General features: G+C 41.1%; 1 protein-coding gene across 3 annotated transcripts in view; it reads left to right on the forward strand.

The window, feature by feature from the left end:
* Positions 1–14917, forward strand: part of mapk8a (mitogen-activated protein kinase 8a) — a 56588-nt gene that overhangs the window by 17230 nt on the left and 24441 nt on the right. For all 3 annotated transcript variants that reach the window (XM_020517716.2, XM_020517715.2, XM_020517718.2), the window contains exons 4-6: positions 968–1026; positions 3319–3457; positions 13506–13671. In XM_020517716.2, coding sequence (XP_020373305.2) covers positions 968–1026; positions 3319–3457; positions 13506–13671 — 364 coding nt within the window. The remainder of the gene's footprint in view (positions 1–967; positions 1027–3318; positions 3458–13505; positions 13672–14917) is intronic.

Raw genomic sequence — 14917 nt, forward strand, 5'->3', positions numbered from 1 at the left:
CTCCAGCATCGGCAGTTCCTACTATCTCTGCCAAACGGTTTTTAATTGTATATCATTAATGGATGTGGTTCTGTCCTTGGTGTTTGCATGTGTTTTTTTTAATCTGACAGAAGTCTTGTATTGTGTTTGTGTGAACAAACTCTGACCTCCTTTTGAATTTCCTACTTGGGAAAGCTGACGGCTGAATGCTTTTCCAAAAGCACATGGCTTAATTGGTACTGATCAAACATCAAACATGAGAACAGTGTTATCAGTTATGTTTAGCACAGTAGCAGGTATCCTTTTCACAAGGTCACTAGTCACTGCTTTAATTATTTTTCCTGAGATTTAGAAACACGGTTGGTAAAATCGTTGATGCTAAAAGCATAGAAAAGTGGCACATCAGATATGAATCGTATATTTCTCATACTATGGATGCATACTGTCACCTGCTGAAACAAATGTGTCAGCTGTTGCTAATCACCTTTTAAAGCAGTCTTTAAAAAGCTCCATGAAACTCACTGGTTTCTATCAGATCAAAGTCTGGTTTGGCTCATAGACATAAAGCTTTTCAGCTGTAAGCTTTGACAGCTGTGGTGATGTGACAGTCCTGTTATAAACTTCCCATTCACCAAAAAAAATACAGCAGATCAAACAGTTCTTTGTTTATTTTTTCATGCCTTTCTTTCTCTTGTATGGATGAACTTCCTCATCAGGCATGGCTCTCCATCTTCCTCAACCATCATGATTGGTATTAATATTTCTGTCTAATTAATGTGTTAATTTGAGAAGTGCAAATGTATTTTACGTGATATTTCCTGCATGACAGATTTTCTAATGAGGATGAACAATTAAATTTTAATGCCTTCAGCAATGAAATTTAATAACACTCCGCATTGTTATAGCCCATGAAATAGCAATAGACTTTTTAAATTACCACAGTCTAAATGTTTGCCACATTAACAACATGGTATTCAATCACTTCCAGATAATTGGTTTGCTGAATGTATTTACGCCACAGAAATCACTTGAAGAGTTTCAAGATGTGTAAGTATTTTATGTATCATTTTTAAAGGAAAAATCATTTGTTGCACTGCTTTCTGAAATGTCGCAAAGTCAACCCGGTGAAATGGCAACATTTGCATGCCAGATAGCATAAGCAGATTGTGATGGTGCCAAATGGTTCCACAGCAAATGGATCAGGTCAAAACTGTACAGACCTGCCATGAATGGTGGTGGACAATTAAAAAGCTTACTAGGGGAGGCAGCTCCTCAAATATCCTCATCCTCACGTGGGAGACCAGTGCAACAGTGTAAACAATAAGGTGATGGTTGCATTGCAACCATCTTTAGCTAGAAGTTTCAAGTGGATGATCCATCTGGGCCTTTTTAGCATCAGATGTCAGTCTCAGTCAATTTGATCCACTCCCCGACCAAGAAACAATTTGAATTGTGTAAAGGCCCTGACCATGTTCTGGTAATAGTACTGAATACGTGTGCTCCAGGACTTGCCATACCCCTTGCCAAGTTGTCCTAGTACAGCTACAGCACTGGCATCTACTTGGCAATGTGGAAAATCGACCACTATGTCCTGTACATAGGTCACATCCAATTCGACTAATTAGCCCTCTCTCCATCTACTTCCAGTTGTCAGTAAGGGGATGAAAAGAGACAATGGCTTAGCAATAACCTGTTCACTGAAGCTTAGCCGATAGTCTGCCAGGACCCCTCAGCTCCTGACCTCCTGGCACGAACATGGACAAAAGAGCTGAATTCCAGAGGTGAGCTGAGGATCACATTGAGGCCACATTTGACTGAGTGTGGCATCAGCAAAGCTGAGTCAGAGAATAAAGGAAACCGCTCTCTGCTGGCTGGAGTAATGCTTGCATGATGGAAGACGTTTGGGGTTGCTGGAGGTTAGACACCTCAATTCTGTGACCTCAGTGCAGGTGTTCCTTAGGGTAGTGTCCTAGGCTTGGTCAACTTCCGTTGCTTCATCAGTGACTTACTCCATCATAAAGTCAGAAGGGGGGACGTTCACTGATGCTGATCATTGTGCAGTGATCATTTGCAACTCCTCACATACTGAAGCAGCTGATGTTAAAATGCAAAAAGACCTGCGCGGCTTCCAAGTTTGGCCTGATAAATGGCCAAAAGCACGCTCCTCATGCACATGCCGTCTCCAGTGAGTGAATTTAACTGTCGCCCCTTAACATTCAATCGCATTGCTTTTGAAATCCCCTCTATCAACAACCTGGGGGTTATCATTGACCAGAAACTGAACTGAACTAGCCATGTAAATACTGCGGCTACAAGATCAGGTCAGACTAGGAATCCTGCAGCAATTAACTCAGGGTGGCACAGTGGCTCAGTGATTAGCACTGCTGCCTCACAGTGCCAGGGACCCAGATTCAATTCCACCCTTGGGCGACTGTCTGTAGAGTTTGCACGTTCTCCCCGTGTCTGTGTGTGTTTCCTCCCACGGTTCAAAAATGTGCAGGCCAGGTGGAGTGGCCATGCTAAATTGCCCATAGTGTTCAGGGATTGGTAGATTAGGTGGGTTATCAGGGGAATGGGTCTGGGCGGGATGCTCTGCCTGTTTCCACACTGTAGGGAATCTGTGATCTTCTGTGATCTTCACTATCTGACACTCAAATCCACTATCTAGAAGGCACAAGTTGGGAGTACTCCCCACTTGCCTGGATAAGTGCAGCTTCAATAATTTAGCAAGAAGCTTACCACCGTCTGGGACAAAACACCCCCACTTGATTGGAACCGGAGTAGAGTTAGGGTTAAAAATTCACTCCCTCCCTTCATCACTGATGTCCCGTACACACTGCTGCTACCACCTCCAAGATGCACTGCAGAAATTCACCAAGGCACCTCAAATGGCACGTTCCAATTCCATGATCGCTACCACCTAGAAGGACAAAGACAGCACCTACATGGGAACACCACCTCCTGCAAGTACCGCGCCGAGCCACTCACCATCTTAACTTGGAAATATATCGCCGCTCCTCCAGTGTCACTGGGTCAAAATCCTGGACTTCCCTCCCTAATGGAATAGTGGATGTACTAAAGCCGAATGGACCAGAGCAGTTCAAGAATGCAGCTCACTGCCAGCTTTCCAAGGGCAATTAGGGATGAGCAATAAATGCTGGCCCAGCCAGCGACACCCACATTCCAGGAATTAATGAAAGTGTTTTTGCTAGTTAGGCTATGCAGGCGACAATAACTCCATATTAAATTAAGAAAAATGTTCAAGTTTTCTGATGCATTTTTTTAAACCATGAATACATAATTGTGTTTTATTCTTCCCCTGAATAACATTGCTCACAGTTATATAGTGATGGAGCTCATGGATGCCAACCTGTGTCAGGTGATTCAGATGGAGCTGGACCATGAACGAATGTCTTATCTACTTTATCAGATGCTTTGTGGCATCAAGCACCTTCATTCAGCTGGCATTATACACCGGGTTAGTCATGCCTTTTGTTCAGCTAGCTTTCTGAATGTTGTATTGTGCTAAATTTTAAGTTAGCCAGTTACCATCGCCAGAAAAGCTATCTTTGACAAAACAACTGTGGATGTTAACTGGCTGCGGTATAGTATGTTGTGAAGGCACATTGCAATCCATTGGCTTAGCAATACTAGCAACTATTGTCCCGCTCACACTCTTCCTCAAGATGGTTAGAGTGGGTTGGTATGCCTCTCTATAGAGTTGGAGAGGTGGTTGATGTATTTTGACATCTAGAGGTAATTCTGTACTGCAGTTTTGAATTATTTGTCAATAACATTGCAAGAACTAGAGGATCAAGTCACAGCTGCTCTCCTCCATAAAGACGTCTTGCCAATAAAACTGTTGATCGAACAGGAGAGAAAAATAAAGATGTCTGGTAAAGGAATTGGCTTTTATATAGATCATGGTGTTGCTCGTTACAAGGTTATTGAAATGCAGACTTGCAGTAAAAAGTTGATTTCTGCTTTTTTTTCTTGCAAGACAAAGTACTCGGTGCCCAGAAGCTGAGTTGAAAGGTGACTCAAGTTTTGGAACCATAAAACCAAAGCGAAGTTAAAGCGCAGAAAGAGGCCTATCGGCCTACTGTGTCTATGCCAGTCCCACTTATCAGCACTTGGTCCATTGCTTTGCAGGTTACAGTGCTTCGTGTGCGGATACACATTGCTTTTAAATGAGGGTTTCACCTAAACCACCAAACTAGGCAAATAATTCCAGATTTCTCTACAGTGATCTTTAAATCTATGCTCGTCTTCCCCACTCTCTTTCCCACCCCTCCCAAAAAAAAAACCCAATAACTCTCAGTAAGGGAAACAGGTTTTCACTGTTTGTTCCACCCAAGTCCCTTATTTTGTACAAAATAAAAACCAAAAGAACAGTTCGGAGGAACGATCACCGGACCCAAAACGTCAACTCCGATTTTTCTTCAGAAATGCTGCCAGACCTCCCAGCTTTTCCAGCAACTTCTGTTTTTGTTCTATATTTTGCACACCTGAGTTGTTACCCCTCAGCCGTCTCTGTTCTAGGGAGAACAACGTGAGCCTATCTGATCTTCCCCATTTCTGCAATTTTCAAATCATGGAAGCAGTCTAGTAAATGTCCTGTGATCTCTCTGGAACAGTTATAACTTTCCTGGAATGTGGTGACCCGACCTGTGTACAGAACTCTAGCCGTGGCCCAACCAGTATATTTTACGGTATCAGCTTTACAGCTCTGCTCTTTTATTATACCTCACCCAATAATGGAAAGCATCCCACACGTTGCCTTTTTCCACCTTATCTGCTGGTCTTGGTGCATTTAGAGATCAGTGGGGACAAGCACTCATTCTCTCTTTTCTCTACACCTCTGAATACCCTGCTGTTTTTATTGTGTATTCCCTTGCTGTGTTTGCCCTCCCCAAATGCATAACCTCTCCCCTCCGGATTGAATTCCATTTACACTCAACAAAACCACTGATTGCTTCCTGCAGTCAACAGCCATCTTCTTCACTATCAACCACCCAACCAATTTTGCCGTCATCTATAAATTTCCCACACTTAAAAGTCTAAATCTTTAATGAGCCAACAAGTGACTCAAAACTGAACCGTACGGAACACCACTGGAAGGCACTTTCCATTTGCAAAAGTGCCCATCAACTTTGCCTTCTGGTTCCTGCCACTGAACCAATTTTGGATCCAACCTGCCATACTTCCCTGTACCTGGGAGCTTTAATTTTTAAGTTTGCCAAGTGGGACCTTTGTAAACAAAATGCACTGCATTCCAGTCATCAATATGCCTTGTTATTTCTTCACGGTGAGGACCAAGAGGTTTAGAGGGGTGTGATGAAGTTTTTTTTAACCCAGAGGGTGGTGATCACCTGGAATGCGCTGCCTTGGGAGCATGGTCGAGGTGAATGACCTCGCATGCTTTAAAAAGTACCTGGATGAGCACTTGACACGTATAACATTCAAGGCATGGGCCAAGTGCTGGTAAATGGGATTGGGTTGAAGATCAGGTGTTTCTCACATGTCATGCAGACTCGATGGACCAAAGGGCCTCTTCTGCACTGTATAATTTAATTCAACCCTGTTAGTTACAAATGACCTCCTCTTAACAAAACCATGCTGATTATCCTGATTGATCTGTCCCTGTACAAGTAATTGTTTATCCTAACTTGCAATGTTGATTTCAGTATGTGCCCACCAATGAGATCAGACTGATCACCCTATAATTATTTGGACTATCCTTTTCACTCTTGAATAATGGTACAACATTTGCAGACCTCTGGTATCTTGCCTGTGTCTGCCGAGGGTTGGATAATGATCCTCGGATGATCTGCTGTTTCCTCCTTGCCATTCTTTTTAATAGAAGTTATGAGGAAAGGTTGGATAAACTCGGATTGTTTTCACTGGAAAGACAAAGGCTAACGGCGATTTGATAGAGGTCTACAAAATTGAGAGACGTAGATAGGATGGATAGTCGGAGGCTTTTTCCCAGGGTGGAAACATCAAGTACAAGAGGGTACAGGTTCAAAGTGAGAAGGGGAATGTTTAGGGACAAGAGTGGGGAAAATGTTTCACACAGAGGGTGGTGGGTGCCTGGAATGCACTGCCAGTGGAGGTGGTGGAAGCAGGTACGTAGCAACGTTTAAGGCGTATCTTGATAGACACATGAACTGGAGGTAGACAGAGGAATAGAAACTGCACATGGGCAATAGGTAGCAGGTCTAAATAAGGACTAGGAATTGGTGCAGGCCGGGCGCGTTGTGTTGTGTTGTATTATATTGTACTAATAGCCTGAGATACAAATTAGATAGAATTAATTGTAGTTGTCTTTTCCCTACGATGGTAGATTTCAAGAATATGGGGGGCATATTTTTCAGGTGAGAGGAGAGAGATTTTAAAAAACACATGAGGGATAAGTTTGTTTTTTACTTAGAGGGTGGATAGTGGGTCGATTGAACGTCCTGTGGGTACAATTACAATGTTTGAAAGACACTTGTCTAAATACATGAATAGGAAATGTTTGGAGGGATATGTGCCAGGAGCAGGGAGGTGCGACTAGTTTAGTTTGGGATTATGTTCAGTGTGGACTGGTAAGATCGAAAGATCTGTTTCCAGGCTCTATGACTCTATGGTAATTTCTCCACCTTCAAGAGGGACAGTTCTTCTTGTGCTTCCCTGCTCATTGTGCTTTCTCTATCTAGTATTTCTCACACTCTTTAACTAGACTGTCTGCATCATGCCCCTCCTTTGTAAACACAGGGATGAAATATAATCATTTAGAACCCTACCCATATCTCCTGCATTCACACACGAGTTACCATGTATATTTCAGGCCCAACACTTCCTTTAATCAGATAACAAGGTGTAAAGCTGGATGAACACAGCAGGCCTAGCAGCATCAGAGGAGCAGGAAGGCTGACGTTTCGGGCTTAGACCCTTCTTCAGGGTCTAGGCCCGAAACGTCAGCCTTGCTGCTAGGCCAGCTGCGTTCATCCAGCTTGACACCTTGTTATCTCAGATTCTCCAGCATCGGCAGTTCCTACTATCTCTGAAACTTCCTTTAATCACCCTCTTTTGGGCCAGACTGGTTTTAAGTTGGGACACAGACCCTGAAACAGTTTTTAAAAAGTTAAGCATTCTGAGGTAAGCATGACTAAAGATGAGCTTCCTGTGCAGGTTACGTTCATATTGTGTTTAATCTGTTTTAAAATTCAACTGCTGAATAGGTTTAATTGTAATGTTACTGAATTAATTTTGCCCTGAACTTTCTCCCTATTTCCAAACACAACAGCTTGAAGTTTGATAGCAGGCAATCTAAAAGTTGTAGTTTTATAGCTCTGCATTTTATTCTCCCTGGGATTATTTTAAGGGAGCTCAAAGCATTGACAGGTTTTCTAATTTAAATTAATCGATTCCTTAAGGCAGATCTTTTTGTTACTTGTAAGGTAGGAGAGTGTGCTGCATATGTTTGGTTGAAGCAGATGTCTGTGCTTCAGTTAGAATGTTGGAGTCTGTGTGGGATAAAGTGATGTAACACATGTTTGACAGCAACTTCAGACTTCTACGCTGAAGTACAATTCATGCCTGTTGGTTCAGTAATAATTCAACTTGAGGTTTGCTGATATACAAAAATAGTCTGGACCACTCTGGTTTTCTGAGAGAGAAAGAGGGTTGATGGTGTAGGAACTGAGTGATTTTCTTACCCTTCAACAGAATTAATGTTTAAAGCAAATATATATGCCAAAGCATTCACAATGCTTTGTTAACTTTACCTTAGCCATTACTCTGCCAACAATCTCAAATAATTTGTAGACTTTTCATTTTCAGAGAGTGGAGGCTTTTCAACTATTTTGCACTGTGCAGTGTCAAAATCTGTTTAACCCATAAAGACCGTGTCAGATACTGGAGGGTGCCTTTTTCTTGAGGGTTAGAAAGGAAATTAAGATTTTTTTCTATTGAGGAATGGATTGCATGGCTGATTTCTCAACTGAACAGCAGAGTGCAGACTGTACCATTGAATTGGGTTGATGACAGCTCACCAATAATGACAGACTAGATTACACTTTTTTTTAATTCTCCGAAAGGGAAAATGATTGAAAGCTTTCTTTTCTCTCAGATTTTCATTTCTATCTGTTTTTTGTCGGCAAAGTTTCAACTGTGTCCTCGTTCTCTTTTTTAAATTCCTGTAATGCTGTAATCTAAATCCTGTTGTTCAGTCATGAAAGCCCTGTATCCTGAGGGTTTCACTTCAGCGCCCTTGTGGGGATTGCTAGAACTGACCTCTCGTTACACACCAACAGGAAATGCTGCACTACAGTGCTCCAATGGATGGTTGTCAAAAGTGAATTCAAAATTAAAATATGACCTGGTGTTGTAATGAGCATGATTCCCAAGATTCCTTTCTCTTGTGCAAATTGATTTTGGAAATGTCTTATTAAGCATCCTGTAGTTTATCAAATATCAAAGCAATTGTTCTTCAACACAAGTGAAATATCAAGACTGTCGATTATAGATGTATTTGTCCTTCTTTCTCCCTTCCAAGGCTACCACTGCTTTGTTGTTTATCCTTCAACTGTGCATAGATAATTTTAGCAAAAGGTGGTGTCAGATTCTTTTATAACTGCCATCTAGCTCTCGCTATCTGCAGTAATTGGCCATTCAAGTATGAATTAAATTCATAATTCATTTGATTTGGAATCTGGCTGACTTGAGTGGCACTAACATTTTCCTCCAACTTTTCTTTAATGTCTCAGTAAGTGTTTGCTTTACAGTTATGGTTACTACACTATCAGAAGGATGTGGTGGCTTTGGAGAGGGTACAGAAAAGATTTACCAGGATGTTGCCTGGTATGGAGGGCATTAGCTATGTGGAAAGGTTGGAGAAGCTTGGGTTGGAGGAACGATGGAGATTAAGGAGCGACCTGATAGAGGTCTACAAGATTATGAAGGGCGTGGACAGTTAGAAGTTTTTTTCCAGGGTGGAAGAGTCAGTTACTAGGGGGCATAGGTTTAAGATGCGAGGGGCAAGGTTTAGAGGTGATTTACGAGGCAGGTTTTTTTACACCGAGGGTGGTAGGTGCCTGGAACTCGCTGCAAGGGGAGGGGGAAGCAGATACAATACTGCCTTTTAAAGAGCATCTTGACAAATACATGAATAGGATAGGAATAGAGGGATACAATCCCCAGAAGGACACAGGGTTTTAGTTGTGACAGGCAGCATATCGGTGTAGGCTTGAAGGGCCAAAGGGCCTGTTCCTGTGCTGTAATTTTCTTTGTTCTTGTTCTTTGTTCTTATCACTGTGATTGCAGCATGATTTTTTTTTGCCTTCTTGGAAAAGATGATTGCAACAATTTCTCTGAACTCTTGCCTAAAAGAGTGCAGCTTATAGATCCCTGACCAGATAAGCATAAACCCCTTACAATATAGCAGAGGGATCCATAACAGCACTGGCTTTGGAAGTACACAATGCTGACCAGTTGCCAGAATTATATTCAACTGATGATTGACAATAATCTGTATCTGTTAATCCTAAATGTCTTGATTCTCAAAGTGCACCATCTCCTTTGGAGAGCTCCTTTGCTTATTGTATAAATGCATTACGTGGCTATAAGGTGAGGGTGGAAGCATTTTGTAACAGTAGTGGAAATATGTTGGCTTTAGTCTCAAGTTAGAAAAGGGACTACAGTCCAAGTTCCCTTTCCTGATTATTCCCAATTAAGTCGTCCCCTGCTATAAGTGTACCTAACCTGAATAGGGTTTTTTAAATCAGTCTGTTCAAACATGTTATCTTGCATCTCTGGAGCAGGTGGGACTTGAACCTGGGTTTCTTGGCTCAGAGATAGGGACGCTGTCACTTTCCCACAAGGGTCTAGAATACATTGAGCTGTGATTATATCTTCAATTAGCAGCCTTCACTTTCAGCTGGAGGATCACTTGGCTGAAGTGCCCAGAAAAAAAAACCTGTCTTTGTGTTTAGAGGGAGACTCCTTTATTCTCAAACTTTGTCCCTTAGTTTTAGCCTCCCCCACAAGAGGAAGCCTCCTTTGGGTATATGTTCCATCTGGTACCATCGATGAGATCACTTCTCATTCTTCTAAACTTCAGTTGATAAATTCCCAAAATATTCAACTTCCCTTTGACGAGATAATCTTTCATCTCAGGAATATGTCGAGTGAAACATCTCTGAGCTGCTTCTAAAGTAATTGTGTAATTTTTAAATCGGGGACCAAACCTTAACACTGCGCACCAGATGCGCAGTTTAGTAGAAGATCCGTACTTTGTGTTCCATTTGCAATAGACACCAATCTTCTACATGCTGTTCCTGCGTATAGGAACTGAGGAATTAGAGCCGGGAATCGGCAAGTCAGCTGCTGTAGCCCACTCTGCCACTTAACATGATTGTGGCTGATCTCCTACTGGTTTCAACTCCACTCTCCTGCCTGCTCCCCATAGCACTTTATCCCGCTTTTCATCAGAAACATATCTATTTTTTTCTTGAATCTGTTGATTGATTCTGCCTCTGTTGCAGTCCAAGGCAGTGAGTTCCACCGATTTAAATTTTGAGAAGGAGTTTCTCCTCATCTCTTGAACCTGCCTCCCCTCACTCTATATCTATGCTCTCTTGTATGAGACTTCCCTACAAGGGGGGAATATCTGTTCAACGTACACTTTATCAATCCCCTTCAGCATTTTATATACCTCAGTTGCTCATTCTTCTGAACTCCAGCAAGCATAAACCCAAGCTGTTCAACTGCTCCTTGTACAACAGCCCTTTCAACCCTGGAATCAATCTGGTGAACTTCCTCCAGTGCCACCACATCTTTCCACAAGTAAGGAGATCGAAACTAGACACAATATTCCAGGTGTGGTCTTGCCAACGCCTTACATAATTGTAACAGCACTTGTTTCCTTTTCTGATCCCTGTCTTTTTGCAATAAATGCCAGGATTCCATCTTTCCTTTCTTATTATATGCTGCACCTGTGTACCCACTTTCTGCAAATTGTGCGCAAGGACACCCAGATCCATCTGCACTGACGCATTTTGAATCTTCTTCCCATTTGCATAACGATTTGCCTTTTCATTTATCTACATTAAACTTTATCTGCCAGATTCTGGCCCATTCTCCAAGCCTCTCCTATCAATATCCATCTGTGAACTCTATCTCCTCATCACAGCCTGCTTTCCCACCTATTTTAGTATTATCCAAAAATTTTCCTACGTTATACTGATCCTGCTTGAAGATCATTTGTGTAGATTGTAAATATTTGAAGTCTGAGAACTGAGCCCTGTAACACCCCATGAGTTAGAATTCACCATCTAGGGAAGGGCTCCTTTATCCGACCCTCTACTTTCTGTCAGTTGGTCAGTCCTCTTGCCCAGTTAATACTCTATCCTTAACCCCCTGAGATCTAACCTTCTGGATCACACTTTCTTTTTTTTTTATTGACACCTTGCCAAATGCCTTCTGGAAGTCTAGATATATCGCATCTGCTGGATCGCAGTTGCTAACCTTGCAGTTACATCCTCAAAGAACCCCAAGTTTGTCAAGCACAACTTGCCCTTCGTGAAACCATGCTGTCACTGGTGAATTGAGCTTTGTTTTTCCAAGTGTTCAATTATCTCCTCCTTTACGATTGACCCCCGCAACTTCCCCACTACAGAAGTCAAACTAACTGACCTGTAGTTTCCCATTTTTGCCTATTTCCTTTATTTTGGATAAGGGTGTCACGTTAGCGTTTCCAAAATCCAGGGAATTTTGGAATATCACAAACTGATGCATCCACTATCTCTGCTGTCGCCTCCCTTAATACCCTAGGGCGCAGACCATCATGCCCCCGGGTCTTATCTGCCTTTAATCCCATCAGTTTACTTTATCTTCTCTCTAATTATAGTAATTTCAACCAATAATTTATGTTAATGATTCATGTCCCAAGAAACTCTGATCCCTTTGTACCAATGAATTTTGAAATGCCTCTCCATTTAACTATTGCTCTGGTTTCCTATTCTTGCTCCCAGAAGGCTGCACTTGGGTTCTGCCATGAAATGTATAGATCAAAGATGGACTATATTTAGGATCTGCAGTGCAAGAAGAAGCCATTTGACAATACTGAGCTTTCGATCCGCACAACTCTCATCTTGCTAATTATTTCTTCTTCTACACTGCCCCTGTATCCCTCAATTTGGACTATTTGGGAAGGTGAAGAAGTTTTTTTTTTTCTTTTTCCTGATCAAGTTTCTGTTGCAGAAGGAAAGGTGAAGCACAAGGTGCTGGCTTCAGCAGAAAGTCACATGGTGTCAGTGCTTAAAATAGTCTTTGCTCTTCCACATACTTTCACTTTCCCGATAATGTATTGCTCTCGCTCTCGCGCTAGGAAGAAATTAATTATCATCTGTGTTTTGTAAATTAAATTCTTGTATTTGGACAACATTAAATGCCAAATCACACATTTTCTTTTTAAAGAAAATTATTAGTTGTTTTTATATTTTTTCCCCACTTGAACAAATAGAATGATTGAACAGCAGCAGGGAGCATGCAGCCCCCTCTGAGTCAATTACTACTTGTAAGAAAAGTTAATTCATAAGCAATTGAATAAACAAGTAGAGCTGTGACCAATGAGAAATATTCTTGCGCAGCAGAAATTATTCAGATACTTCGAGGGCATTGTGTTTATGCATTTGGTGTCAACTGGGATTAGATGTATAGCAACATAAATGCGGTAGCTAAGGTTCTTGAGTAGATTTGTATCTTGGGTTGTGATTGGTTGGCTCGCCGAGCTGGTTCGTTAGTTCGCAGATGTTTCGTTACCCTGCTGGGTAACATCAGTGCAGCCTCCGATGAAGAGCTGTTGTGTTTTCCTGCCTGGTATTTAAACTCGGGTCCGTTGGAGTTGATTACCTCATTTCCGGTTTTCCTTTGCAGTGGTGTACATATAGCATCTAGTTCTACGTGTTTATTGATGGCCTTCTTGGTAAAGAACCAGGTCTCTAGAATGCAACCGTCTAACTCCAGAGTTGGATTTTCAGTCCTAATCCTTAGGTGTACACTACAGCTGACAGATGTGCAGTCTCCTTTGTGCTTCAGTTTTTGATTGGATGCAATACAACTAGAAACCAGGTTTTTTTTTTTTTGGGACCATCTGGGAAGTTGGTGAAACAAAAATGACCTCTAATGGTTTCCTGCCTAACATTGTCCTGACCCTGGAATGTAACAACATGTTGACTTCTGTATCTTTGCATTCACATGCATTTGCAGAAAACCCTTATGGCTAGGCAGGCAGTGACATGCAACTCTGTAATTTCTGTTGCATCTCATACTAAGTGGATACCAGTCTGATATCTGTCTTTTTAATGATATCATCTTAAACAAGCCATTTTATTTGAGTTATATAGTGATTGTATTTTGCTTTTTACCACTTGTTCTGTTTTTCAGTTCTTTGTGCTTGCTTGTACTTTGTGGTTAAGAACAGTATAGAATTTGTCTCCCCTCAAACCAAATGAAAACTTGATTTTGTTTCTAACTTTTAGGACCTGAAGCCAAGTAACATAGTAGTGAAAGCAGACTGCACGCTGAAGATCTTAGATTTTGGACTAGCAAGAACAGCAGGAACTAGTTTCCTGATGACGCCTTACGTGGTTACCCGATACTATCGTGCTCCAGAGGTCATTCTAGGAATGGGATATAAAGAAAATGGTTAGTGCATGCTAAAGTTTGTGCGTAATTGGAGTAGAAAAGCTTGTAGCTTCGGAGCCAATGCGTTAGTGTTATCGTCATCTTATTGAATTACATCTGGATAAAATTACTTGCAAATTCAAAAAAAGGATTTTAATCTGAGCCAGTCTTTCCATCTGTGTTCTTATTCTCTATACTTTCTAATGTAGATTTATTTAATAATGGTGATGGGAGTTGACAAAGATAAGTTCTTGATGTATCTTGCAGAGTTTGAGAAAGGAAAATTTGGTTATGTGACACACCAACTTGCTGCAACATTTCTTTCTGTTGATAGGAGTTGTGAACAGGCTCCAAACATCAGCAAAGGCTTTTTTTTTTCTGGCTTAAGAATTCGTAGTACTTTCTTTAATTTTAGATGCATAAATAAAATTCCCTTGAGGAGGAACTCGGTCGGTAACCAAGAAATGGTCGAAGCTTACTTTTTTTATTTTTCTTAAGACTCAATTTTGCTAGTGTCCATGTTTACAAAACTCCTTTGTGTACTTCATACAACAGATTGGAGCAAAACAGCAAATACTTAAAGCCTGAGCTTGCAATCATTTTATTAAGAAAAGGGCTACCAAATTGTGTTGTTGTGAATAGCTCCATGTAGGACCTATGTGGTGACTATTTCGTTAATATGGAGATGGACGTTAGGGGTCGAAACTATCCAAGCATTTCTTGTCTGCATCCTGAAGTCAAAATCAGTCCAAAGTAACATCATAAAACCTAGGAATGCATGTTTGGAGCCAAACACACACATTCTTGATTCTGGGTAAAGACAGCAGCAATTAAACAGATTTCATTTTCTGCCCTTTAGAAATAAGGGAGATTAATGTCAACATTTTGTTGGCAAGTGAGTTTTTAATTTACTAGTGTCACCAGTACGATCTTAAATATGTGAATTATTTTATATTCTACAATTTATATGCTGAAAATTTCACAAATAAACATCAACAGAAACTATTTGGTGATAACTGATAGTCCTGCAGTGCTGTATTTTGCTAATATGCTGTTTTTGTGCTAAATTGTATTATGTAAATATCATGCAAGTTATTTTCAGTAAATGCTGAAGTGGTTCTTAATCCTTAACAGAAATGGGTAGTAAAAGAAAGAAGAGCATGTGGATTGAGGGATACAATATATAAAATGGATGCAGTGTGTAAAATGAATGCACTTTTAATGGTATGATTGAATTTGATGTGTTGAGCATAAATGTGTCTTTTCT

This window comes from Rhincodon typus, chromosome 34, assembly GCF_021869965.1.
Source record: "Rhincodon typus isolate 14 chromosome 34, sRhiTyp1.1, whole genome shotgun sequence".
Classification (NCBI taxonomy): domain Eukaryota; kingdom Metazoa; phylum Chordata; class Chondrichthyes; order Orectolobiformes; family Rhincodontidae; genus Rhincodon; species Rhincodon typus.